The 25718-nt window shown below is 35.7% G+C and overlaps 1 protein-coding gene across 11 annotated transcripts; it reads right to left on the bottom strand.

The window, feature by feature from the left end:
* Window positions 1-1417: 1417 nt before the first annotated feature.
* Window positions 1418-25396, bottom strand: LOC117783396 (protein kinase C, brain isozyme). Of its 11 annotated transcripts, none has more exons than XM_034620792.1 (14): window positions 25312-25396; window positions 20561-21070; window positions 15163-15194; window positions 15022-15101; window positions 13984-14098; window positions 4631-4759; window positions 3524-3680; window positions 3112-3460; window positions 2877-3050; window positions 2727-2818; window positions 2456-2657; window positions 2206-2394; window positions 2007-2147; window positions 1418-1945 (listed from the first exon to the last, which is right to left on the bottom strand). In XM_034620792.1, the coding sequence occupies exons 2-14, from the start codon at window positions 20764-20766 to the stop codon at window positions 1793-1795; spliced, it is 2019 nt and encodes a 672-aa protein (XP_034476683.1). In that variant the 5' UTR covers window positions 20767-21070; window positions 25312-25396; the 3' UTR covers window positions 1418-1792. The 11 variants fall into 11 exon arrangements, with proteins under 11 accessions (XP_034476683.1, XP_034476676.1, XP_034476687.1 ...); XM_034620785.1 differs by lacking the exon at window positions 25312-25396 and adding an exon at window positions 25129-25286; XM_034620796.1 differs by lacking the exons at window positions 13984-14098; window positions 25312-25396 and adding exons at window positions 8730-8841; window positions 25129-25286.
* Window positions 25397-25718: the final 322 nt, after the last annotated feature.

Here is a 25718-nt window from a genome sequence, read left to right as displayed (position 1 = left end):
TGATTTAAATGCTTCAAGTTCGGAGTAATACATTTTATATAAATATGTCAAATTGTTTTAGATATTAATCAAATTCAAACTACTTTTTCATTATTTTTTGTTAATGTTATTTAGTTTCTTTCTTTCGGTATTTGTGCCCTAATTTTTAGCACATAGCTTGGCTACAGAGATATCATTTGATAAATTTCTATACTATCTCTTTTCATCATTAATATATTTTTGATACTCGTACATGTTTAGTTTTAGAGTTCCGAGTTCCTCACGCATCCACAAAGAAAAAGAACTACAAGAGGCACAAAAGCTTAGCTTAGGCTGCGCTACACAAAATGTTAAATTTGAATATTACTTAAAGTGTTTATCTCTGCTCATTTTTTCTTTGTATTAACTCATGGTATTTCATATGCTTATAGTAGATTGTCTTTTCTCATAGTTAAACAGTAGTTTTAGCATCTAAGTTTGTTAGGTACTAAAGTTTCAACTCAAAGACAATAAATGTTTATCATCTTACCTCTAGTTATAAGTACTTTAGAAAGCTACACTTCTGGCGCAGTTAAGAGCAATAATATATCTTCGACGTCTTCCTCTTGATTTTCATCCCTTGTTATAGTTATATACTAATAGACTAAACTTACTCATTGTAGCATTAACTTATTGCTATGCAATTTGTTTGCTAAGTATTTTTATTATGGTACATTGAGACTCTATGCCGTTTATATATATATTCATATATATTCGGATTAAAAAACTAAATAATTATGTAATTTAAAATTGGTTACGAATAATATTCATTATAATTTATACACTCATATCTATAAAGTGAAATAAGAAGTACTCTCATAAGTATGCTATGATATTTTTACTGGCTCAAAAAAGTTTGAAAATGTTTTAGAATATATTGGTAAAGTGAAGTTAATGTATTGTTTGCATTTGTATTTCAAGATTTCCTTCTCAACAATGTTAAACGCATATTTCGATTTGATTATAATGCAGGGGCCAACATTACAATCGAACGACGTTTAAAACTCTGACCCGATTTGAAAAATCCAATCTTCTGGATTTCATATTCATCTATTTGTAGAGCTTTAGATCATATTTGATTAGTGTTTATGCTAGAATGAGAACGTGTTCAGAGGTCTATAAATCATCTAATTCATTAATGTGTGCTTCCAAGTTGTATATGTATGAAAAAACATTCAGATGCTTGCTAAAAATATTTTTACTAACATTCATTATATTGTGTAATAATATGTTTATTTAATTTAGCACAATTTTAATACTTGCTGAATTCAAAAATTGAAAATTTTGTATGAGAAAGTTGTCAAACGGGTCAGGACATTTAAAACATGAAAATGAAAGCGCAGTGTAAGGAAAGTTATACAGCTTCGAGTGAAAGTAGAAAGCAGAGAAAAGCGTTGGGTAATGGTATATAAAATAAAAGTTTTTATTGCATACTTTAATTATATTAGTTTTGTTTTCCTTTTGGCTTCGAGTAGCAGTTTCAACGTGGAAAATTGTTAAGCAATGATTTGAAAATTGTACAGCAAAATGATTTTGCTGCGACTATTCACTTAGAGTACTCATGAATGCCTAACAATAAGTTTAATAGTTAAATAAGCAATAAATAAAACTTAAGACAAGATTATTGCTTTCATTTAGCATAAGAACAACACGATATGAACTAAATAAACATGAGCTAACAAATGTCTTTTAATTAACAATTAATATCAACTGATGACACAACTCGCTGGGTATTTCTATAGCCCATTTAATTGTTAGCTTTAATTGCAACTTCTTATGGGCTCACAATGTATTCAGGATTCACGTAGGAGAAGCCAACAAAGTCCGATTGATCCAGATTCATCATAAATACTTTATCCGTGGGTGTCAAGTCTGTTTTCTCTGATGTGAATTGCTTGTCAAAATTGGACACATCCTTGCGGTGTTTCTGCGATAAAATAATTCATTTTATAGGTACTTCATTTATTAACTTTTCAACAATTACTAACAATTTTCGGCTTAAAAGGCGGCTGCACTTCACGGTTCTCAATCTTCTCCCAATCGATGCGACGGAAAAATGGATGCAGACGAACATCCTCCTCACCGGAGGCGCCACAGCCCAATCGCTTATTGGGCTGTTTGGTCAAAAACTGCAGATAGCAAGAGCATGTGATAAAGTAATTCACTAAGGTGCATATTTAAACTTACGCCCTTGCAGGCCTCCTTGGCCTCCTTGCTGAGACTCTTCGGATAAGATACATTATGATCAGTAATGGCCGCAAATAGTTCTTCCTCATCCTCGCCATCGAAGGGTGGTTGACCCACCAGCATCTCATAGAGCAGGACACCATAGGCCCACCAGTCCACAGACTTGCCATAAGGTTGATATAGAATGATCTACAAGGGAGTCGAGAAAAACTTAGTCAAGTGTTGGATAATTAATATATCATGAGCCCACCTCGGGTGCTATGTAGTCAGGTGTGCCGCAGAATGTTTTGGTCGTCTTTTCACCCATGATGTTCTCCTTGCACATGCCAAAGTCGGCGATTTTCACATGCCCATCGGCATCCAGGAGCACATTGTCCAGCTTCAGATCCCGATAGAGAATGCCCTTGGTGTGCAGATAGAAGAGACCCGCAGCTATTTCAGCAGCATAGAAACTGAAGGAAGATGACATCAATTTCATAGTGTGTCCATTGTTTTGGTTTTTGAGCAGCTGCTAAACTTACACAGCGACTGGTTCCTTAAATTTTCCAAATTGCTGTATTTGAAACATCAAATCGCCGCCGTTCACATACTCCATGACAAAGAATAGGCGATCCTGTTTGAAGAGAAGTAACTTAAATGTTTGCATTACCTGCTCGATTGCGTATACGCACCATTGTCTGAAAACACGAATGCAGCTGGACAAGGAACGGCGGCTTCTCGCCCAGCGCCAGCACACGCTTCTCAATCATGGTGCATTCCACATCATCGTCCTGTATAATCACATCCTTCTTGAGTATCTTTATGGCATAGAGCTCCTCGCTGCCCTTACGCTCCGCCAGCAGCACCTGCAATCCATCCAGCAATCCAATGAAAGCCAAGTTGAGCTTGTGTCAATATGTCAATTACCTTGCCGAAGGAGCCCTTGCCCAGCACTTTGATGAAATTGAAGTCTGTGGCGCGTATCATGTCCTTCTTAGCCTGTGCTTGCGCTTGTGTATCGCATCGCATTACCGCCGGCTTCCTCTGCGATGACTTCTGCTTCAGCTTGAGCAAATCCTGCTGATCATCCGCACATGGGACATTGTAGTATTCACCTTCCTCCTGTGTAAGCAGCTTGAACCATCCGTCGGTGGGATTCTTGATGATCTCCGAAATGCCAAATGATAATGCGCCCATAAAATCATTCCGCGAGGTTCGATCCCAGTCCCACACCTCGATCAGTATGCGTCGATCTTTGTCTTCCGGTTTTAGATCACTGCGATGATAAAAGTTGATAGTTTTCTTATTTAACCATCAAGCTATGATTTATTTCACTTACTAGGTGATGGTTTCATTCCAAACCGGATTCAAACATGCCTTGATCGTGCGCGTCTTCTTCTTGTTCTGATCCTTGTCATCGGGTATCAGCTTGACCTTCACATATGGATCGCTCAATCCGTTGGGATCCATGGGTATGAGATTGCGACCCTCCTTGACTGTAAAATTCATATTCAAGTTTTAGAATTTTCTACAACTTGCTCTGGCTAATCGTATAGAATATGCCAAGCCATTAACCTGGCCATTGTTGTCGTTGTCAATCTCTTTGCCTCTTTGTCATCCTAGCTTAACGTAATTGGTTCAGGCTTTTGTCTTGCAACTGCATTTTCATATTCATTATGTGGCATTTTGTATGAAGTTTTCTTCATAATGAATAAATTTAAATCATAAGCAATTTGCCAACGCTTCTGCAAAGCTCAAGCTCAGTTAACCCAAACAATGGCAACTTTAATTTTCAATATTTTTGGAATGCTGCAGCAAAATGTGTGCACGGTCTGTCTGGATTATTATAATTAAGGCGCACAAGCGTTAAAAATGTAAAACAATATTTCAGAAATAAAAAATATACAAATTGAATTCTCATTGAGTGTATTTAAATGTATCTAATATTACAGTAATCACCTTCAAGCGCGGAGCAGGCATAATTTTAAGTTTAGAATATTTTTGATAGAATTGAAATTCGCAATCGATGGATATCCAAATTTCATTGTATGGAAAAGTTCATAAGTACAGAAAAGCTAAAATTAATACTTTGAGTTTGGTAACCAGGTCAAAGTCGGAACATTCCGCTGTTAGGAGTGGAATTTTTGGAGCATACTGCAACACCACATGAGCATTCACAATGAAAAACAACTTGAACATATTTAAGCTGCTTGTTGAAAAAGTTTTGCATACACTTTTTGTCTTCATATAGATAGATACAAGCATTTCTCCTCATAAACTTCGCAATGAGTTGGCAAACTTCTTGGTTGCCGTAATTGGTTAAGCGCTTTACAGTTGTACGAGAATAGGAGCATTTCAGTTGAGAGGGATGAAAAGTTTGTAACAGGCTAAGAGATGTGTTGACCGTAATACGCAATGAATGAAAGTGGGCATTATTCGTACTTACTCTGAACGGTGAGTAGATTCTCTTTGACATTTATCACCAGATTGATGCGACCCCGACGCTCCGTATGATCGCATCCACAGAGGCTGGGCACGTTCTCCTTGCAGCGGGCATGGACGTTCATATCGCATGCTAAATAAGCGATGGTTGTAGGGTCAGGTCAGTAGGCCAAATGTCACGTATTGAAATAAATATAAGTCGCTTGTTAGTGGCCACTTGGCAATCATTGAAATAGATGGGCAGCTCAGTAGGCAGTTTGGATTTGTGCCAGAGAAAGTTTTTTGGCATAGATTGAAAGTGTTTCTCTTTTGTTGGTGGAACAGGAATACGCATAGTATAGTGACAGGAAGCAGGGACAGACACTCACGCACACATACACATACACATACACACGCACAGGAAACGCGACATGGCACGCATACAAAGTGAGTTTTGAAGTGCCTCAAGTACTTACCCGCCAGCTGAAGGATGGGATGGGGTCAAAGTTGGGCGAGGAGACGAGTTAAATGTTCCGTTTACTTGACAGACTTGGCTAACAGCTGTGCTCGGTTATCAATCAGGACGACAATCCAATAAACTCACCCAACTCCATTGGCCTAAGGCAGTTCTATTTATTTTCCGCATTTCGATCTCTTCTTTCTTTTTTTTTTTTCGTTGCGCCAACCACGCCTACACACAGATACAAATCAACGCCCAATTTGCGATGTCAACTGCAATCGCAATCAATTTGGAAGCAGCAACAGGAAATCAATCGCAACGTGCCACAAAACTGTTGCACAGTTTGAGGCGCATATGCCGCTGGCATGTGAGCACTCGAGGCATGGTGGTAAGGAGAGGAGATAAGGATGGAGAGTGGAAAAAGAAGGGGGCACGAATACTCGAAAGCATTCAATTGGAAATTATTGGAAATGGAATTGCAATTCATTTAATCAGCAACGCAGAAAACTCAGCATTGCATGCAAATTGTAAATGCGGATCAAAATACCCTGTAAAATATTAATAGCAAGAAGTATGGCAGTGAATATATAAAATTCAATAACCTAGTTATATAAAGAGAAAATAAATAAGGCTCTTTCCCTCAGTAGTTCCAATTTTTATAGTGAAGGGTATTTTATAGTTCATCATCGCTAACACTTCACACTGATGCATGACAACTACAGTAACTAAGTAGTTACCGGTCACTATGATTATCATCATCATGGTCACAATAATAATTGTCATCAGTTTGGTCCTGCGGCACTGCAACATTGGCTGATTTCATGGCGGCTTTTCCTTTGTTTGTTTATTTTGCTTCGCTCATGTGTAAAATTGCTTTGACCATTTGGACACAATCCAGAACCCCTATTCCACTCCCCTTTCAATTCCACACACCAAACGTTGCGAAACAGTGTGAGTATCTGCAGCGACGTCATTTGACGCGAGGCGCACGTGGCGTATACGCAACATTCGAAACTTTTGCTTGTTGCTCACAATACAACACGACCACATGGAAAAAGTAATCATTTTTTGATGTCCACAAGCACATTGGACAGTGCTCAGTGGGCTGTGGTCTGTGGTCGTGGCTGGCTGGGCAGTTGGGCTGCTTGGGTGTTGTATTTAATGAAAATATGAAAGAGGCCTTTTTTGCAGCGCACAAAAAACGACACAAAAAACGAGCAAATAACAGAGAAGAAAAGAAAAGGTTTTCCCTTTGCGTGCCACATTATGTGGAACAAAAACAACAACAATACTTAATATTAAACACTAGCTACAAGTGTAAGAGTATGTGTGTGTGAGTAGGTTTGTTTGTGTGTGTTCATAATTTGGCCCAGTTTAATGTGTGCTGCTTTTTTGCGTAAAATTATTTATTTATAAATAAAACTACATATGCAAGCTTATGTAACAGACTCTATATATATTTGAATATCCTATATATACATATATGGAAAAAGGGTATGCTGAACGTGTGGCTGGCATATTTACAACAATTCCTAATTGAGGTGTATATAATACAGTACATATATTTACATAACAATTTTATTTTATTATTTACAGGGTATAAGGACTTCGCGCTGATTGTAAAACTGACTTTTGCATATTTAATCAGTCATTTTTTTATGCCTCTTATGATGAGTTGCAGAGAGGCTTCTATATGCCACATGTCGCACAACTTTAATTCATTAAATACGCTATGTATTTTAGAACAAAATGCCAACAAGTCTTTTAAACTAATCAATATTAAAATTGAATAAGTTTTAATTTTAGTAATCATTTGATTTTATTTGTTTTCAAATAAAGTCTTTGTTGTCCATTATCAGAGTTGCCAGTTTTGGTTGCAAGATAACGAATGATGCAACAACGTAAAGCAAACACCATTGCAATACAATTGCAAACATTATTGAAACGAGCGAAACAGCTAGCATACATTCAGCCACATAAAATTGTCGCTCGATAATGCACACACACACACACACACACACACACACACACACTGTCACACACTGTCACACGCTGTGGCACGCACATCCGGTTGTGGTTGCTTCTCTTTGTTGGAGGATTTTCTGTTGCCACATTTACATTTCCATTCGCAATCTGTTTGCTCGTCGGCTATTTCATATTTGCTCGAAACTGTCTCTGTCTGTGTGGATTTGTGTATTACTGTATGTGTGTGTATGTGGAGTGGCCTGTTTATCTATTGTTTGTTGTTGTTGTCGTTGTTGCTTTTGTGGTTTTGGTGCCTTGTTTGCCTGGCCGGGGCAATGAGGCGTAAGTAAATTATTTGTTTGCCAAGGGCCAAGCCGGATATTAAAGGCGGCAATTTGCGAGTTCTAACAAATGAGTCGGAAAATTGCGCAGTTTTTGTCGAGGCAAAAACAAAAAATCAAACATAAAACAAACAAAACATAAGAACAATAACAAAACATTTTGAAACAGTAGCAAAAGTATGAAATATTATTAACATATAAATGCATTTTATGACAATGCTAATGAGCAGCAATTTGCACTGCAATGTTAAATCAAACTTTGTTGATATGATTAACAGCCTTTGGTATTAATGTTAATTTTCATATGCAAATGCAAATCTTGTCGCAAAAAAAAAAAGAAATAAAACAAAAGCAACAACAACAATGTTTAACAAAGTGCAAGCAAATAAATGCAAAAAGCTTGAACGTGGGCGTGAATGTGAAAGGTTGGAGGTTGGACAGCTGCTGAAGTGGCGGCAACTTGTCAACAAAAGCGCCAAAGACAATAAAAACAGCAACAGAAACTCAACATCACACAGACAGCCACACCCACACACACATATACATATACATATACACCCATACACACACTGTAGGAGACAAGTGTGCACTTGAGTCCAAACAAAGCGTTGCTAATTGTAAATGCAACAATTCAAAAGGAGAACTCAGCCAACAAGCAAAAGGAGACGATTGCTTCGTTGCCAAAGTGATGCGGCTAGAGATGGGCGCGTGACACGATATAACATTACTAACTTCACAAGATCATTTTGTTCCATTTTCCAAATTATTCAGATTTTAATAACAATTATAAATATTTAAAATTTAAATATTTTATTACAATTTTTTTTAAAATTATAGATAATATTTACAACACAAATAATTTTTATAATACAACATGCTAGCAATTAAAATTAAAATATAAAATACAAATTTAAAATTTAAATAAAAATTAAAAATTTTTTTTGCAGAAATCTCATGTTAGTAACTGGATAATACAACATACTGAAAATTAAAATTATAATTTTAAACTAAAAAAATTAAAATTTTGATCAGAATTAATTTTTATTCAATGAAATTTCATATTAAGTAACTGAAAAATTAAATAATAAAACATGCTACAAATTAATTATTCAGTTAAGCCATTTAAAAAAAAAACATTAAGCAATTTATATTTAACTATTAAATCTTTGCAGCTGCAATACAGAAAAAACATGTCATAATACAGTAAATACATAAATTGTTGCAATTATTGTCATATTATCGCCAATTATAACAATGTACGTACGCATCTCTAGCCACTCTCCAGAAAACTCTCTCACACACACACATACTCATAAAAATATATAAATCTGTCAGCTGAACACTCTGTTGGACATTACCTCGGCACTTGAGACCCTTGTGCGTGATGCCGTGCAAAAGCGAGCCGCAATGATCGCAAAACATCGGCGATAGGAAGGCAACGTTGTGCCATTTGTGTGGCATCTGGTGTGCCTGAGAATTGGAACAGTTGGAGAGAGCTAATGGAAAATTAACGCAGGTTTTTCGCTATGTACGCGTACATTTAACTCTAAAGCATTGCACAAATACACGTCTAAGCAATTCAAACAATCAACAGCCAAAATCAAAAGTAAAATGCATTGCAAAAGTTAATGACTTACAAAAATGAAATTGGAACAAAAACAAGAATTTTGGTCCTTAGGACAATACACCGAAATGGATATGGGAAAGGTTGAGAGTGCGTATGGATATGGAAATGGATTTGGTTATGGGTCTGTGCTTAGGGTCTGGTTACAAGTGCTGTGAAATAGATCAAAGTCTTTAAAGTAGTAGACCACACCTAGCAAACAGAGTTTGCAGTGTCTTAAGTACTTTAAGACCTTGATTTTAGTGTCTATTTTAGTGGGATGTGCAAAACTAATTTGAAAAGAGTTCTAAGCAATTTAATCAATGCAATCCTGAACATTTGTGTTGACAATTTCCGAGCTTATCTATAAATTATGACACGTTTCAAGCAAGTATATCATACTTTACTTCTAGCTTATAATTTACTGCTCCATTGGGTACATACACAACCATTTATATTTTGCTCTGTCGAGTGCTCAATAGCACCAGACAATTGTAGCCTAATCCGTTCTAAGAAAAAGCAGCGACAAAAAAGGACACACACAAGCACATTGGAGGAGGGAAATTCTATTTATACCCAGCAGCAGTTGATTACAAATGAATAGGCTTAGTTTTGTGAGACATGTTGTGGAAAGCCACTGATGATGGTTTGTTAGCAATATTTACAGGGTATGTTTTAGTTGAGTAGCTCAACTTAAGCTTGCCACGCTCATTTTGAACTCGCAATGTCAGAGCCTTGAACTCATCAGTGCCATAGACAAGTTGTTGTGTTTTAGTTTTTCAAGGCAGCCATCTTAAAGTGGGCAAGGACTCGCATACATATACATACATGAGTATGATATTATTATGCGCATGCATGAGCATCTTTTGGTTGTTGTTCTTGTTGTTGTAGTTGTAGTTGTTGTTGTTGTCGCCGAGTCGCACAAGGCTCAACAGCTTACAATGATGCTCAGCCGTTAATATGGACGAGTATCTCGCATGGCCAAGATAAACGAAATGGAGCCGATCCAAGAGCAGAATTCAAAGTACAAAAACACACAATCATCAGCAACAAAGAGAACACGAGGCAGGATGGGGTGGCTAGGGGCAGAACGCCTTTGTTTGGCCTTGCGGGACGAGGTAACTGCAAAACATACACAAAAAGTGTTGCATACTTTGGCGAGCACCCAAGGCTGAGTGTGTGAGAGAGAGTGTCTGTATTTGTGCTGGTGTATATGTGTTTGCCCCAAATGCGGTTGTATGCAAGTTGTTTGAAGGTGAAATTGAATTGCCAATTGCAGTGCTTTTGTTTGTGTTTAGACTGTGTGCAACCATAGCTATAAAGCTGCCAAAATAGCGACAGGTGGTGTTAACTGCCACGAGGCACTCGGAAGTTGCAAATCGTAAGTTTCCCAAGCCATTTTATCGAGAAAATGCCGGCCAACAACAAGCAATGCCTACAAACAACACCATTAAGCTAAAAAACATAATATATCCATTTAAAATCCCAAGTGATTTTTCTCAAATGTGTGTTCTTTTTTTTATAATTTAGAAAAGAGTTTATTTACAAAGATGTAAAAACGTAGCAAGCTTAAAACAAACATATTTGCTTTATTTTAAAATTTAAATTTCTTTAAATTTTTAAATACTTTTCATACATCAATTTGCAATTTTCATTATGACACAATTTGGAGTGTAATTTTCCCGTTTATTGCATGTGGCAGAGGTCAGTTTAATAACTTCCAGTTCATATGTTTAGATTCTGTTAAATATTTGGCACCATTTTATTAGATAATATTTTGTGAAAGAGCGGGGAGGGAGGTAGGAGTGGTTGTTGTGTGGCATTTTCCTGTCTGTTCGCATGCCACGTGCCACAGCGCATTAAAACGAAAATTCAAAAATATGTGCAACAATTTATCACGCGTTGTTTTGTACATTTTGGCATTTTCTGTTGTCACTTAACAAATTTGCCGCTTCTTCATTGCATGCCCTACGCACCACCCACCCCCTCCCCTCTCATTTCCTCTGCTTTCTACACACATACACGAATCTCTTCCTTTAGACATTGTTGTCGTTGTTGTCGGTCTCTTTTGGAGCTCTCTGTGCTCTATCAGCATATCGCTGGCATTATATCTTTGCCAGCTAGCAATTTCCCAACTCCATTTGAAGCACTCATTTTCAGTAATTCAGCGAGGTGCCTACAGATACACACAGACAAACACGTAAGCATATAAAACGTATGCGACATAGTCGTATAATATGAGTGGAATCATATTAACAACTGATGTCCTGATAACGTGGCCAGGAGTGTGGCAGAGTGTTGGCGCTGCATTTATAAATTGCCATGTCATTTATTATGACAACATGCTTGATAAGGAGCTGTATCTCGCTGTATGTGTATGTGTATGTGGATGCCACTCACACACACACGTATATATAATCACACACTTTATTTGAATTAGATGCACAGATGTGGCAAGAGGCAAGAACCAATCAAGCAAATCAAACAGTGCACTGCAAACTAATTTCGTTTTCAATTTCCGTTTTGTGTAAGCCGGCACAAATTAACACCTATACACACACACACACACACACACACACACACACAAACACTTACACAGGCACAAATTCATGGGCAATAAAATGCACAAATTGACTTGCCAACAATGAACAGAGATTTTTCAATATCGAGTAACTCAAACTTTGCCACCTGAAAGCAATTTGAAATGAAATAGAAAATCGACAAAAAAATTCGAAAATAAACTTAAAGAAATTTTAAGTGGCCCCAAATCTGTTGTGTCTGCATTAAGTCTGAGCAATCGACCATTGATAAGTTGATTGCTTCACATCTCACACTGTCTATCTGCCAGTCTGTGGAATATAAATAAAGTTGATCCTATTTCTAGCAACAATATCACAAATTGCAGAAGTATCAGGGCGTCTAGGCAGTTGTGGAAGGTGTTTGCAATCACAAGCGATTCAAACATTTCAAAGGCAACATTTAAGCACTTGTTTTGTATTTCAACAAAACCCTCATACGCCATGTGTGCCCCAAATGTGTGTGTTGGTTTGGGGAAATACTATAATTGATAACCGTGTTCATTGTGAGCTGTCAATGTGGGCGGGAAGCCGCACAGTTGCCGCTTTCTGTTTACTTATCAGGCACGTGTTACAGGTGTAGTTCAATTTATGATGAAATACGCCACAATTTGCATGCCGCATTTAAACTCCCACACATTCACATCCATTAGTGAAGCTTCTAGTAGGTTTTTTTTTTTTGATTTCTAGAAAACTTCTATTTACGGTTACATTTCTCACGCCCTGATTAACAAAACAACAGAACGTGTTGCAAAGTGTGCAGTTGCCATGGAACGCCGTCTCTCGCATTTTCCCATCGATTTTCCTTTGCGTCTCGGACCGACAGACAGACAGTGTGTTGTGTGTTGCCAGTTGGGCCCGACAAGCAAATAGCACTTAAGAGCTCTGCTAAATTGCAACCTCAACCTCAACTTGAAGTCAACTAAAGACACACACACAAATGTACGAGGGCCTTAATAAACTTTCTGGCTGAATCTCTGCATTCTTTGAATTTTGGAAAATAGCCAAAAAAAACAATTAGTTAAGTTTTAAAAATCTATTGCTGTGAAGTATTACTTTAAAATATATTTCATATTTAAACTTATTTTTATATATTGAAATACTTATTGTTGTTTATACTTATCTCAATTATCCATTAAAACAGTATTTGTATATAGTTTAATAGCTATGATAAAGAGTCTTCTTCTGGGACATAAATTGTTGAAGTCCAAGAGACTTTTAACATTTTCTATACTCTAACAACGATTTGGAATACAAAGCCAAATGCGAAAACAAAGAGAAGAAAACGGATACCCATAGAATATAGTGAACTCTTGACTTGCTATTCTTCTGTAATACTTTGCTTTTTCCCCTCGTACATACACTCACCCACACTAACATATGTTAGTTGCCACAAAAGCCAACTGTTGTTGAGCTCTGTGCAACTTTTAGATGAAACATTGCATTTATGTGGGCAAAAACGAAAGTGCATTAAATATTTGAACAGACACAAAAGACGAGGCCTTCCCTCCGGCATTTAACCGAAAGCACATTTTAGTATATTTTAATATTATTTAGCCGGATTATGGTTTGGCTCTTATCTGGTGCATAACTTGGGGCCCGCATGTGGCCTTTACAAACATTAAAATTTTAATTATATCATGGCTCGAGAACTCTATACAAATTGGGTATAAGTACATATCACATGGCATCTTCAATATGTAAATGGGTACATTGTTTACTCGAGGTCTACGTCCTGTGCTGTCGTGTGCATAATTATGCAAATGAATTGGCTGTCCACTGTGCTATTGGGATAAGGACGAAGGGCAGAGGACACAGACTGTACAAATTCTGGGCACATGCCAACAAAAAACGAAAACTTTCAAAATGCGAACAATTACCAACACACGCAGAACAACATATACATTGAAGTTAGGTTGAGCTACAACAAGTTTAATGGTTATATATGTACATAGGTCATTACATAATATATATATACATATATGGTCAGCTAGATATACACATACACATGAATATGTATAATACTTTTATTAATTCAGTTTTGTACCTGCAGTCATTTGCCATTATTGTTGGGGTTTTTCTATGGCAAATATATTTAAGAGCGCTTAATATATAGCACAAATTCCTTTAAAATTTAATGATAATCTTCACCCACGCACTCACACACACGCATAGCAAGAAAAGGTTTAGATTACAAAAATTTAAAAAGAGTTGTAAGCAAATAGCGATAGCTAAAGGCCTAACAGAAAGTAGCTAACATAGTATTAACAGCGCGTTAACAGCGTCTTAAGAGCGATAGAAGGGGAACTTAGCAGTAGATAAAAGACAGCAGCAGAAACGGATAGTTATAGAGACAGAAAGTGGGAGTAAGAGATGTAAAAAGGGGGTAAAGAGATTTGGACTTAAGGGTATTTAAAATTTTTACGACTTTACCTGAACATTTGAGACCCTGATGGTAAATACCATACAGCAGAGAACCACAATGGTCACAGAACGTGGGTCCTGCGTATGTGAATGGTTCGAAATGGTGCTGAGTTTTTGGTGAATCCTGCGTATTCAATTGTATTTGTTTGTTTTTTTTGTTGTTTTTTTTTTTACATTTTGAATGCGTGCCACATTTAAGTTTTTTTGTTTGGTGAGCGATGTGTTTTATAATTTTGTTTTGGTACATGAAAATACAAAATACAATTAATGGTAAATAAACAGAGCACAATGAAGACGATAAAACATTGCTGGATGACAATAAGCATAACTAACTTTAACACTAAATTATATATAATATTGCAATAAGAATTAAATTTTATTTTATTTTTATTATTTTCTTTGTTATTTTATTGCATTCTATTGTTTAGGTTGATTGCTTATAATAAATGAATTCTAAAGTCCATTTGTATTAAAAACATTCAGCATTTTCATGTGTAAAATTTTTTTATAGTAATATTTAAATGAGTAATTTTTAAATTTTCTTCGCATTATCTAAAACATACATTTCCGTTGATACGTTTGTTTGTGATGTAAGCATGAGTTCTCATGAAATTCGGTGTGCAGTGACAGCGAATCTGAGTTGAGAATTCACAATTTGGACAGGTTTTAGCCAGGTCAGCATTGGTGCTACAGAAATATGAGACTCGTTGTATGCTAAAAAGCCAAAGTGACACATTTCTAAGCCAACAGCAAAGCTGACAGCTCAGTCAGCATAGCAGAGACAGGCGAAATAGGGTAGGGAAGATGTTTAAGGATAACGCAAAGCATAACCGAAAAAATAAACTTCGAAGTGACAGTTTAATTTGACAGTGCAACACAATAAAATATTTCTGTGGAATAAATATGAAATTCTTTTCGCACATGAAAATAGCTGAAGTCAGTTCTTAAAGCTACAACCAAATATTTAGTTATTCACTAAGTTTAAAGAGTAAAAAATACATATATGTATGTGTGAGTATGTAGTATGTAGGGCATGTAGACACTTACGGAATCGATGCCCTTATCCTTGCCGGGGCATATGAAGGTAACATATTCATGGCAACGCTTGTGCACCACATATGAGCAAACTGCAACGAGTTCAATTGGTTTAGTTGGGAATTCTGCTTAATAGCGGACGTCCTTACATACCTTGACACTGGAATCCTTGCTTGCCAAAACCCCTGTAAAATGCCAAATCCAAAACTAATTAGTAAAATTACACTAAACACACTCAGCAGTTAATTTGCTAAATATCATTATTAGAAACCTCAAAATAATTTATGTATGCATGTTTGTGTAAGCTAGAATGTAATTGTGTGTTAAGCACTTAGCATAAATATTTAATTTGCACATATTGCAAATATTAATCAATATGCTAATTTTTGCCAAAGCTCTCAGCCAGTTGACTACCATTTAATTCAATCAGTATAATTAATATGAAAAGGCAACGGCAGGGCAAAGGTCAACCCCTTAGGCAATGCAAACACTAGTCAGGGTCAATGTAAACAAGAACTCACTGTACGCCTGCTTATGCAAATAATTCTTAATGACAGACACAATTCAGACAGATCCAGTATAATTTTTAGAACAGAAAATTATTGAATTAATTTTCCATATAATTTCTTTGATAGAAAACATAGTTTTTTTCTGAATCTATTAAAATTAGTTATAATATCGATATTTTAATTTTTACTAAACTAAATACAGGGGTGTCCATTTAAAAATTGGAATTTTAATTTGCTATAAAAAAAATGACTCGATATTTATCAAAGGTTGAACACTTATTGGAAAGGTTGGTTTATGTCATTTATTTATGAAAAACAAATGAAAAAGTAATTAGTTCTTCGAGAAAATTGAAGCGGAAGACTTGGACGATATTTGAAATTCGGTTGATCAAATAGGCTACTGCCAAGTCAGCCGTGGTGGTCATTTGACCGATATTGTTTTTCATAAATAAATGACATGAACCAACCCACAATGGGGAATTTTGGCATTTTTTTAAATTAATTAATAAATCGAGAACCAATAAAGTTTTTTTTGGTTTAGTTTCTTGCATTGGGCATAAATTATCAATACGCAAATGTCCTAAAAAAGTGGGTGGGGTGCCGCCTTTATTCTGGATTCTGAGATATGCAATATAACAGCTTGGACATTTCCTGGTCGATTGCTGTTATTAAAAACACATTTTAATACTTTCAAAAATTTAATGTATTCCAAAAAAATTGGAAAAATTAATCATAGTGCAATCTTTCCAGTAAATGTTAAATCTTTGAAAAACATAGAGCCGTTTAAAAATATTATTTTCGTGACTCTTATTTAAACATTTTATTCAAACTCTGAAATTCATTTTTAAACAAATCTTGCATTTAAAAATGGCACATGGAAAATGTAAATTTTAATTGGGACATATAAATTTGCAATTCAAATTATTATTGTTGTTGCTGTCATGTTGTCATTGACTTTCCCAACCTTCCCACTCAGTAATTTGCATGCTCTTGTGAATGTTTGTGTATGTGTGTATGTGCTTAACTTATTTATATTGCATACTTTCAGTTGAAAGCTTACGTCGCTGGTTTGAGCCTTACGTGCCATATGAATACAACGAGTGTACTCGTATTAGGCATATTCCATAAGCCATAAATGCCTTGACCACAAGCCGCTTATCGACTGTGTGGCAAGCCCCCGAGCAGACTGCAATCGGGGCACGCAAATTACAATCCCATGCAACGCATATTGAAATATATTTATATATTCATATATGTTTTCTTTGATATTTTAATGCATAACAATGAGAATTTGTAATTGAGTTTCAAACGCAGATGGTTAATGCCAATTTATTGTATATATATTTTTGGTTATTTGCCAATTGAGATAATCCCATTGATCTGCATTGATTTGACAACTAAACTTTAATGAAAATTTAATGAGTTTTCTGCTGAAGTGAATTTTCATCATCAGTCTGATGTTTTTTCACTTTTTGTTTCAATTACACTTAATTGGTTTGAAATTTTTTGTTAGTTTTTCAGTTTGTCAGTTTATCTATTCTGTCAGTTTTTGCTTTTGTTTCTATTTGTTTGCGTTTCAAATGAACTGAAAATGCAATTTCTACGCGCCGCGCCTGCAGTTATGCTACACTTTTTGTTGGTGCCTCGCCTATTTTTTTTCCGTGCTTTCTGCTTCTCTTTTTTATATTTTTTCAATTTTTAATTAAGCGCATTTTTGCCTCACGGTCTTTGCAGAACACGCCAAGAGAGAAAAAAAGAAGTAAAGAAAAAATATGTGCAGAAAATTATAATGCATTATATGAAAAAGAAAAGAAACAAAAAAAAAAGAATGTTTCCAAGGCGAATTAATTTAACACGCAAACAAAAAAGTTAAAATACACGCTAGAGATTCAAGATTAAGTTAAAAAGTTGCACAGATAAAAACTTAACAAGTCCGTGACTTGCACTCAAAACTGATTTATAGATTAAGAGCTAATAAACAAGTTGTAGCCAACCCAAGAAAATATGAATTCTACTACGTAAATTATTAAAATAAACAGTGCCTTAATTAACACTTTAATATTTATTAGGCAATTGATTACCTAATTGTAAAAACATGTTAATTATTAACGTTATTTGTTAGCAAATTGTGAACCTATTTAGCCGTATTAGGATTATCGTTTACACAATCAGAGTATAAATCAATTGTTAGTAGTCACTGCAAATACTTTGTATAATCTGATTCCGTTTATATGTGATCAAATATCAAAGCTCTTCCTCTCCCAGATGAGCATTAAAAGAGTCGTACAAATTTCAGTGCATTTCTCTGAAGATGCTTAAGTATAGTATCTCAAAGTTGTGTTCGCTAGTATCTTAAAACTTGTCGAAGCCGACACATTTTGTTGGGCGTTGTTATGCAAATGATGTGCCATAAACACGGTGGTAGTTTCAATTTGCTACCCGAAACAGTTACCCACCTGGGTGCCACAGCACCACAGCACCACTGCACCACCCCATTCTCTGTTAGAGCTTCTGAGGCGACTCATTTGGTTGTGTTCACTACGTGCCTGCAACGCCTTTTGCGACGTGTGCAACCAAAGAGCCAACACTATTAATTAAAAGCCAAGTCGATAGTCGAGGCGAAGTTGTTAATTAGCCGCTGGCCAAAAGAGGCGTTCACAATGTGGCGTATAGCCAATACCAACAACATTGTGAAACAATGCAGTGTCAGCTACATATCTGTATCTTTATCTATATCTAAAACTACGAGTATATCTGCTAACTGCTTTAATGACTGTATCTTGTATCATTTTCACATGGCTCAGTTGAGTTTCAAGTCTCATATTTTGGCCATACTCGCATATTGCTCACCAGTGTCAGACTTTCAGCAGTAATTAATTTAATTATTGCCTAAATGCTGCTTGAATGTTTTATGGCAATTAGCTAAGAGCCAAGAGCTGAAGCTTAAATAACAATAACACCACCACCAATAATGATTAACGTCACACTCAAATGAAATTCAGTTTTCTCCGTCTGCCTTTCTAATGGACACTGAGGGACAGACTCCAATAGACTTGTTGACATGTGTTCAGCTATTTACTGAAAAATTTCCAATTAATTTTCTTGTCATTTTCATGGCAAAGCTTTAAACTGTCAACTCTATGATTAGACAAGACATTTGAGAGAGTTTCACAGCTCATTGTGAATACTAAATGTGAATTAATTATGCCAAAGCTGTTGACATAGTATCAAGTACTTCCAGATGCACTGACTAAGCTATGAATATTAAATATACATATTTAATATGCCTGTAAATTAACAGAATGTGACTTTCTTACACAGCAAGTTTAATTTGAATTATCTTAACTCTCAGTCACTTTCTTGTGGTTTCAGTTGTAAACCATTTGGGAATTAGAAGGGCCAAATAAGTATTGTTTTCTTCAAAGTATTTGCTTTTCTTTCAGTGTTTTTATGAACTCAAACTAGCACTACGCGTTTTATGAATGATTCTACAAGTAAATTTTTGAAATACTTGAAGAATACCTACAACCATGCATATCCCGATCGATAGCCGCTGTAAGAACAAAGAAACAATAATATTTTCGTATAAAATGTTGAGTGCTTAGGACAATTTGTTGGTTCACTGGCGAACTAAGCAAATATTTGCTAAGGTTACGCAGTGTCAACGCAATCTAAATGGAGTTGAGAAATGAACGCTGACCCAAAAATTCTACCTAATGCGCATGAGATTGGTTTATAATCCGCAAGTAGAAGGCAAAAGGGAGGACCAGGACCAGGAACAGGACCAGGAACAGAAACACAAGCAGAAGTATAAACTGGACTTGGGAAATTGAGTTGGTGGTGCTGCCAAAATTTATATTTGTCGTGTTTTTGTAAGCATAACAATGGATTAAGCAGGATTTCTCAAGCGGTTTTTACCTAAATTAAATATTATGCAAAAGCAGGAGCGGGAATACTTGTTGTTGTTTAATTTTTTGTAGCTGTTGTTGCTTTTGTTGTTATTGTTGTTGCTACCTTTGGCATATCAAGTAGAGTTCCAATGTCATTATCTTTTGCTGTTGGTATTTTTATACCCGTTACTTAAAAAATGTATGTAACAGGGAGAAGGCATATCCGACCCAATAAAGTATTTATATTGTTGATTAGCCTAAGCAAACGAATTGATATAGCCATGTCCGTCTGTATAAACCAGGGACAGTAACTGCGATAATTTTTTTGCATTAAAATGGAAATATAATTATTATTTTTGATATTTTTGAAAAAAATCATTTTTACATATTAAAATTAATTTATATAATAAAAACATAAAATAATTATTATATTTAAATTTTTATATAAAAATCAAACAATAATTATTATTTTCAAATTTTATTATATAAATCAAAAATAAAAATTATTTTTCAATTTTTATAATAAAAATTCAAAAGTCTACTACGCTGAGGTAGAAGACCTGGCAGCAAAAATAAGAAATATTTATCAATTTTTATTCTAAAAATATTATTTTTGGAGGTTATTACACGTTTTTTGTGGTAAGTATTATTGTCTTTTATTATTCTTTAATATCCCACTTAATCGCAGCAAGATCGGACAATTAGAACGGCAGTAAAGGCTAATTAAGATATAATTAAAGCAATATAAGCTCCTAAGAGTATGTAACGGGTATTCCTATAGTCGAGGTCTATAGTTTTGCTAGCTTCTGTCGATAGACAAATTATCGATTGCTGCTTGGCCGCATTGCAGACGGTAAGTTATATATCCAATTCTGTTGTCACAGTGTAAGACCTACAAGTGCCACACGTTGCACATGGGACATAATTTCAACAGTATCAAATGGAATTTACAACAAAATCTCACGAATGTACAGACATTCTAACATTTTGTTCTTAGAATTTCTATTTTAATTGGAGGTTTGCAAAAAAATCCGTTGATTGATAATAAAGCATTCAGAATTTTATTGTTTACAACTAATACAAAAAAGATAACAACAACAACGGCAATTTATAAGGCTGCTAGCCAAGTTAAAAAACATATAGTTGACTTACCAAATAAAGTCCTTGCAGTGCGAACAGAATGTGGGCTGCTTGAAGAAACGTGCTATGAAGCAATGATCCTTGACATTGAAGACGTTCTTTTTCTTCAAGGCTCCTTTGCGCAGACGTGACTTCATTTTATTCTCGCCAACGGCCTCGCCCTCCGCCCCCTGGCCCTGACTCTGCTGCTCGCCATTGTTATCGCTGTTCTCCGACATGTTATTGCTGTTGTTGTTGTACTTTTTGTTGGTTTTTTTGCTATTATTGTTATTTTTTTAGTTGTTGCTTTTTGCAAATTTCGCAGGTTGTTTAACTTTTTGCTGTCGTTTTGTGGCTTTAGATATTCTTGTTGTTTGCTGTTGTTTTTGTTGTTGTTGCTGCTTCATTTGATTCTTTGCTGCGTTGTCCACTTTTTTGTATCGTTACGTATTTCTTTGGCTTTTGTTATGTTGTTTTTTTTGTATTGATTTTTAAATGAGTGGCAAAATTCCCTTTGTCTTTGCTACGGAACCGAACAAGAAACTGGAGATATAAGACAAATAAAAATTTATTTTATTGCTTGAATTGATTAAAATGCAAACACAAAATTTGCTCGAGTTTGTGCGGCACAATCGAAACGGCACATGGCATTTTAAAAATACATATATCACATCAATATATGCATTAATTTATATTTATTTATGCTCTTAGGTATTTGACATTTTACACAAAAATTATAATTAATTTCTGAACAAAACATTCATTGTTTAAGAGACAAGCAGGCAAATAAAAAATACAACAATTTCATTTAATTGGCTTTAATTTTTATTTTAATTATAGTCCAGTTCATTAGCTGTTTAACGGTACAAAATATTGTCGTTATAATTATTTTTTATTGCTTTTCAACTCGCGCGTGCAAATAAAAAGAGAAACATTTTCATATATATTATTTAATTTTATTTGTATATTTCCTTCTTTTTTGCACTGTCAATTCCGTTCGTTTAAATAGACACGTTTTGTCGCTTCCGCAGTAAGTAGCTGCTTCCAGTTTTACAATGTAAAACCCCTGCAGTTGCCCACAGTAAAAAATCTATAAGATTAATATTGAATTTACAGGCGGTCAGATAAATATGTTAACATATGCAAGCAACAGTTACAATTACAGTAAATGGAGCTGTAAGCTTTGTTATTCGTGTCACTGTTGTCTCTTAATTGCTTTTTATTTACGCTTATTTTTTGGCAGCTAACAATTTGTGAGTGCTGTTTTGGTTTTGTGTCACGCGACTTGTCGCAGTTTGTTTACTTTTGGTCACCTCACTCTCACTCTCACAATCACTTGTATATTCGCTCTTGCTCGCACTCTCACTCTTACTCGTTGTCGCGTTCGCACTTCACACTTTGCGTTTAAATTGCAAGGAACAACCGACTTCGCGTACAGGCCAAGACATTGTGAGTGTGCAAATATTTTTACACACAGTCAAAAAGCACAATATGTAAGGCACAACAGTTTGTCCCCTAGCTTATCATAGTGGTGAGTTTTACATACTCATGCACATACCAGATAAAGAGAGAGTGAGGCAGCGAGAGAGAGAAAGAGCACTAGGTTGGTTATTACACACACTTGTTGTTGGCCCCAACTATTATTTTAGGGGCTCTCTTTTATTGCTGCTGCTAACTGCTGCTGACGCTGCTCTGTGCACAGCACGTGCGTTTCGCTCGAGTTACAAACGCGTTCTGATGCCACAGGCGGCCATTTTGTGCTCTGCTTGCCTGTTTTCCATAGCGAGCTTTTGAGCGCGTCTCTGGCGCTGTTAACTAACAGCAAGCTGTAAACTCGCCAACTGTTATAACTGTAATACTTATGTCATGCATTGGCCGAGCTGCTAATTTACATATGACTATTGAAATAAAGACGACGATGACGATGATCGCGTTAGCATCAGTTAAGCGCTAATTGTCAATGCTTGTGGCAATTGGCCGAAACGTGTTAATGTCGCATTTTGAGTTTCTCGTTTTCTGTCTGCGTCTCACTGCTCAATTAAGCTCATAAATGCATATGAGAGCTGATTGGACAGGGCCAAAGTCACTTATAAAAAACAGCTACAAACAAGTAATCAATTCAATTACTAAAAACCAGCAGAAAATAAATAAAAAAATGCACCGAAATGGGAATTTCCTGATTGCCAAAATCTCCCACTGAACCTATGCTAATTTAGAGAATTTCCAATCCCATCAAATATTTATCAAGCAACAAAGAACAACGCTTAAGATCGAATGCAAATCAATAGAGAATTTGCAATGCTATCAAAAGTATTTTGAATATTGTTTCTATTTTCATTTAATTGCCTAGACATTTCAATCATAGATTTCTGGTTTGTTCATAACAGAATATGACAACCAATAAGTTTCAGACATGATGTCGAGCTACCCTTTCTAAAAAAAACTAACTATATTATTATTAATGACCATACGGCAAGTTAATTTACTCCCAACTGGTAGACTGATTGACTTTTTTTTGGTTGCTACTGTTTATCTAACTACCAACTGTTGGAACTGTAACTCACTCGTATTTACGACAATGTTAACTGGGTGTATTTACGTGCCACAACCGCAACCTTCGGGTGTTGCGTGTTTTTTTATTAGCGTCCAAGTGCAAAATCTGATAGCCAAGTGTCACGTTTCGACTGTGGTGCTCTGAATAACGGCAAAGCTTTTGCGGCTAATGCAATAATTATTTATGCATGTACTTTTTGCACAGATAGACATGGAAATATACATTGAGATGAAGATAGAGAGAGAAATAGAGAACCAAACAGTCTGTAAACCATAAACTATCAACAAAATTTTGTTTTCGTTTTTTGCTTTGGGTTTTAAATTTTGGTCGCTTGTTTAAATCGTTTTGGTGTTGTTTGCTCTGTTCATTTCGAGTAACTTTAATAAAAATGCCAAATATTTGTGTAAAACTCATAAAATATACTGCACACATACACATACAAGCACACACACACACATACACACACGCGAAATGCGCTGTAAATAAATTGTAACTAAAATGTTGTGGCAATCATTTCCTTGCAAATGGATTTTAGTTGCATGCTGGAAAATTCATTTATACTTACAAATGCCACATCTATGTAAGTGTGTTAATAATCTATATTGAAGGGGAGAAAGATGAAGAGCATGTTTATGCAGTAATAAATTTCAATGAAAGCCGCAAGCCAATTAAAACCCATTTAGAATGCGATGAGTGCTTGAGTTAAGTATTCGAATTGTAGTCACATGTTTCATCTCATCACACATGGATTCACATTAGATTAATAGTTCAAGGACTTCCTATGGTACTTAAAGTGTCCGAATTGAGCTCTTGAGAATTTCAACCGAAGTGAAAGTGTTGCAGAGGTTCGCTTTGTTGATCTGATTTTGGAATAAACCTTTCACTTCTTCAAACCCAACCAATTTACATAATATTTAAATAGATTTAGCCTTAGGTTTCTTCAGCATTCTGCACTATTTGACCCACTTAAAGGTGTGCTCTTCTGGTAGAGATAAAGTTCAATGTACCTAATACTTCACAATCTGATGCTTACAAAAGTAAATATTTATTTGAAAGCTGTATAAACTCATAACTTACTGTATTCCTCAAAATTACAATTGCTTTTAAAACACCCCTCGCTGTGCAGCAGAATGCAAGCATCTTTGCTTCTTCGAATATTGCGAAAATATAGAATAAAATTATATATTGTTTGCGTTTGTGACGTCATTTGTGCAACTGATGAAAACGATTTGCTAATTACTGCTGGCTGGTGGCAATAAAAAAATGTAATTTGTAAATGCAACCACAATAAAATACAAAATTAAATAAATACAAAAAGAAGGAAGAAAGAAAACCAAATTGTTAACGAGCAAATTGCAGGCAAAAAATGCGACAAACAGTAATTAATAAAAATTTCACACGCAAAACAAATTTTTGGATAAATAATCACAACTGGTCGTAGGCGTGGCAAACACGCACACACACATGTGTATAAAAAGAGAACAAATTGACACAATTAGGGCAATCAGAACAGCAACTAACAAAAGGAACAATCATTTAATTTTGCTTAGATAAATTGTGAGCACAAGTTGAACATTTTTCATCTGGTTTCATCGTTAAATCATTGATTATATTTGCTAATTATAAATAATAGAAATTATGCAAAATATTTATGCGATAATTAAAGCGATTTTGATTACACTTATTTATTTATTTTGTTGGATTGTGGGATTAATTGAATTTACGCGAATAAATAAACGTAGCATCTAAATTGAATTCTTTTGTTAGTTTTTGCCGCTTCGCCAATTGATGCTAAGCAAATTACACACAGTGCGCGAGAAAGAGGAAAATTAAGGCACATTTGATTAAATAATACTCGTGATGCCGCAGCATGCAACATTTGTTCCAGCAATTTAGCCCGAAATCGAATCAGTCATCGATCGCAGATGGATTGCCGGTTGCCGTTATAAAAAGCACTTAACAAGAGGCCGCGAACCGCACACCGCACACCGCACACCGAACACCGCACACCACACGTTGCCCCACTGCCCCACTGTTGTTTACGTACGTCTGCCGCTGCCGATGCCACTTCGTATCGTTCAGATACAGATACAATTCAAGTCTGTCTGCCCCATAAAAACGAACGCTGGTCAGTCGCTGATCTTCACAGCCGCCAGCAGTCAACGTCGCAGTCAGCGTCGCAGTCAGCGTCGCAGTCAGCGTGTCTGTTTGTCGATTTGTTATGACAGACCACACCGGTTCGGCGGTTACGACGAACGACGCAACGACGCAACGATTGGCCCACTGTGCCACCGACAACCGGCAACGTTCAAATGCGATCTGACTTTTGCTTGCCATGCGATTGAATGTGAGAAGTTTGCTTCTATAGGGTATACATATGCGGTTAGGGTATATTTGCTAGGTCAATGGGTATGTAACATACTATTAAAGGACTTGGTATCTCTGAAATAAGTCCTTTAATCTGCTTTAAAGGTCTGTCAATTTTCTCGCCTGTGCTTCCCTTGTGAAAGCTATGAAAAACGTCTTCAAAAATTCCAAATGGATGCTTAAAAATATGTTATTATTTATATTATTTATTTATTTTTTTTTATTATATCCAAGTGCTAGAAGCTGAAGCTTATTAATTATGGCACTAGT

This window comes from Drosophila innubila (assembly GCF_004354385.1).
Source record: "Drosophila innubila isolate TH190305 chromosome 2R unlocalized genomic scaffold, UK_Dinn_1.0 1_C_2R, whole genome shotgun sequence".
In the NCBI taxonomy this organism is placed as follows: Eukaryota; Metazoa; Arthropoda; class Insecta; order Diptera; family Drosophilidae; genus Drosophila; species Drosophila innubila.
The sequence above is the reverse complement of the archived record's forward strand: the minus strand, read 5'-3'. Positions and strand labels throughout refer to the sequence as shown.

Coding starts and splice junctions, on each gene's coding strand:
- LOC117783396 (XM_034620792.1), bottom strand. CDS start 20,766: ATGTCGGAGAACAGCGATAACAATGGCGAGCAGCAGAGTCAGGGCCAG. Junction 3,681..4,630: donor GAATCTACTCACCGTTCAGA/GTAAGTACGAAT, acceptor TGAATTTTACAG/TCAAGGAGGGTCGCAATCTC. Junction 2,658..2,726: donor TTTAAGGAACCAGTCGCTGT/GTAAGTTTAGCA, acceptor ATCTTCCTTCAG/TTTCTATGCTGCTGAAATAG.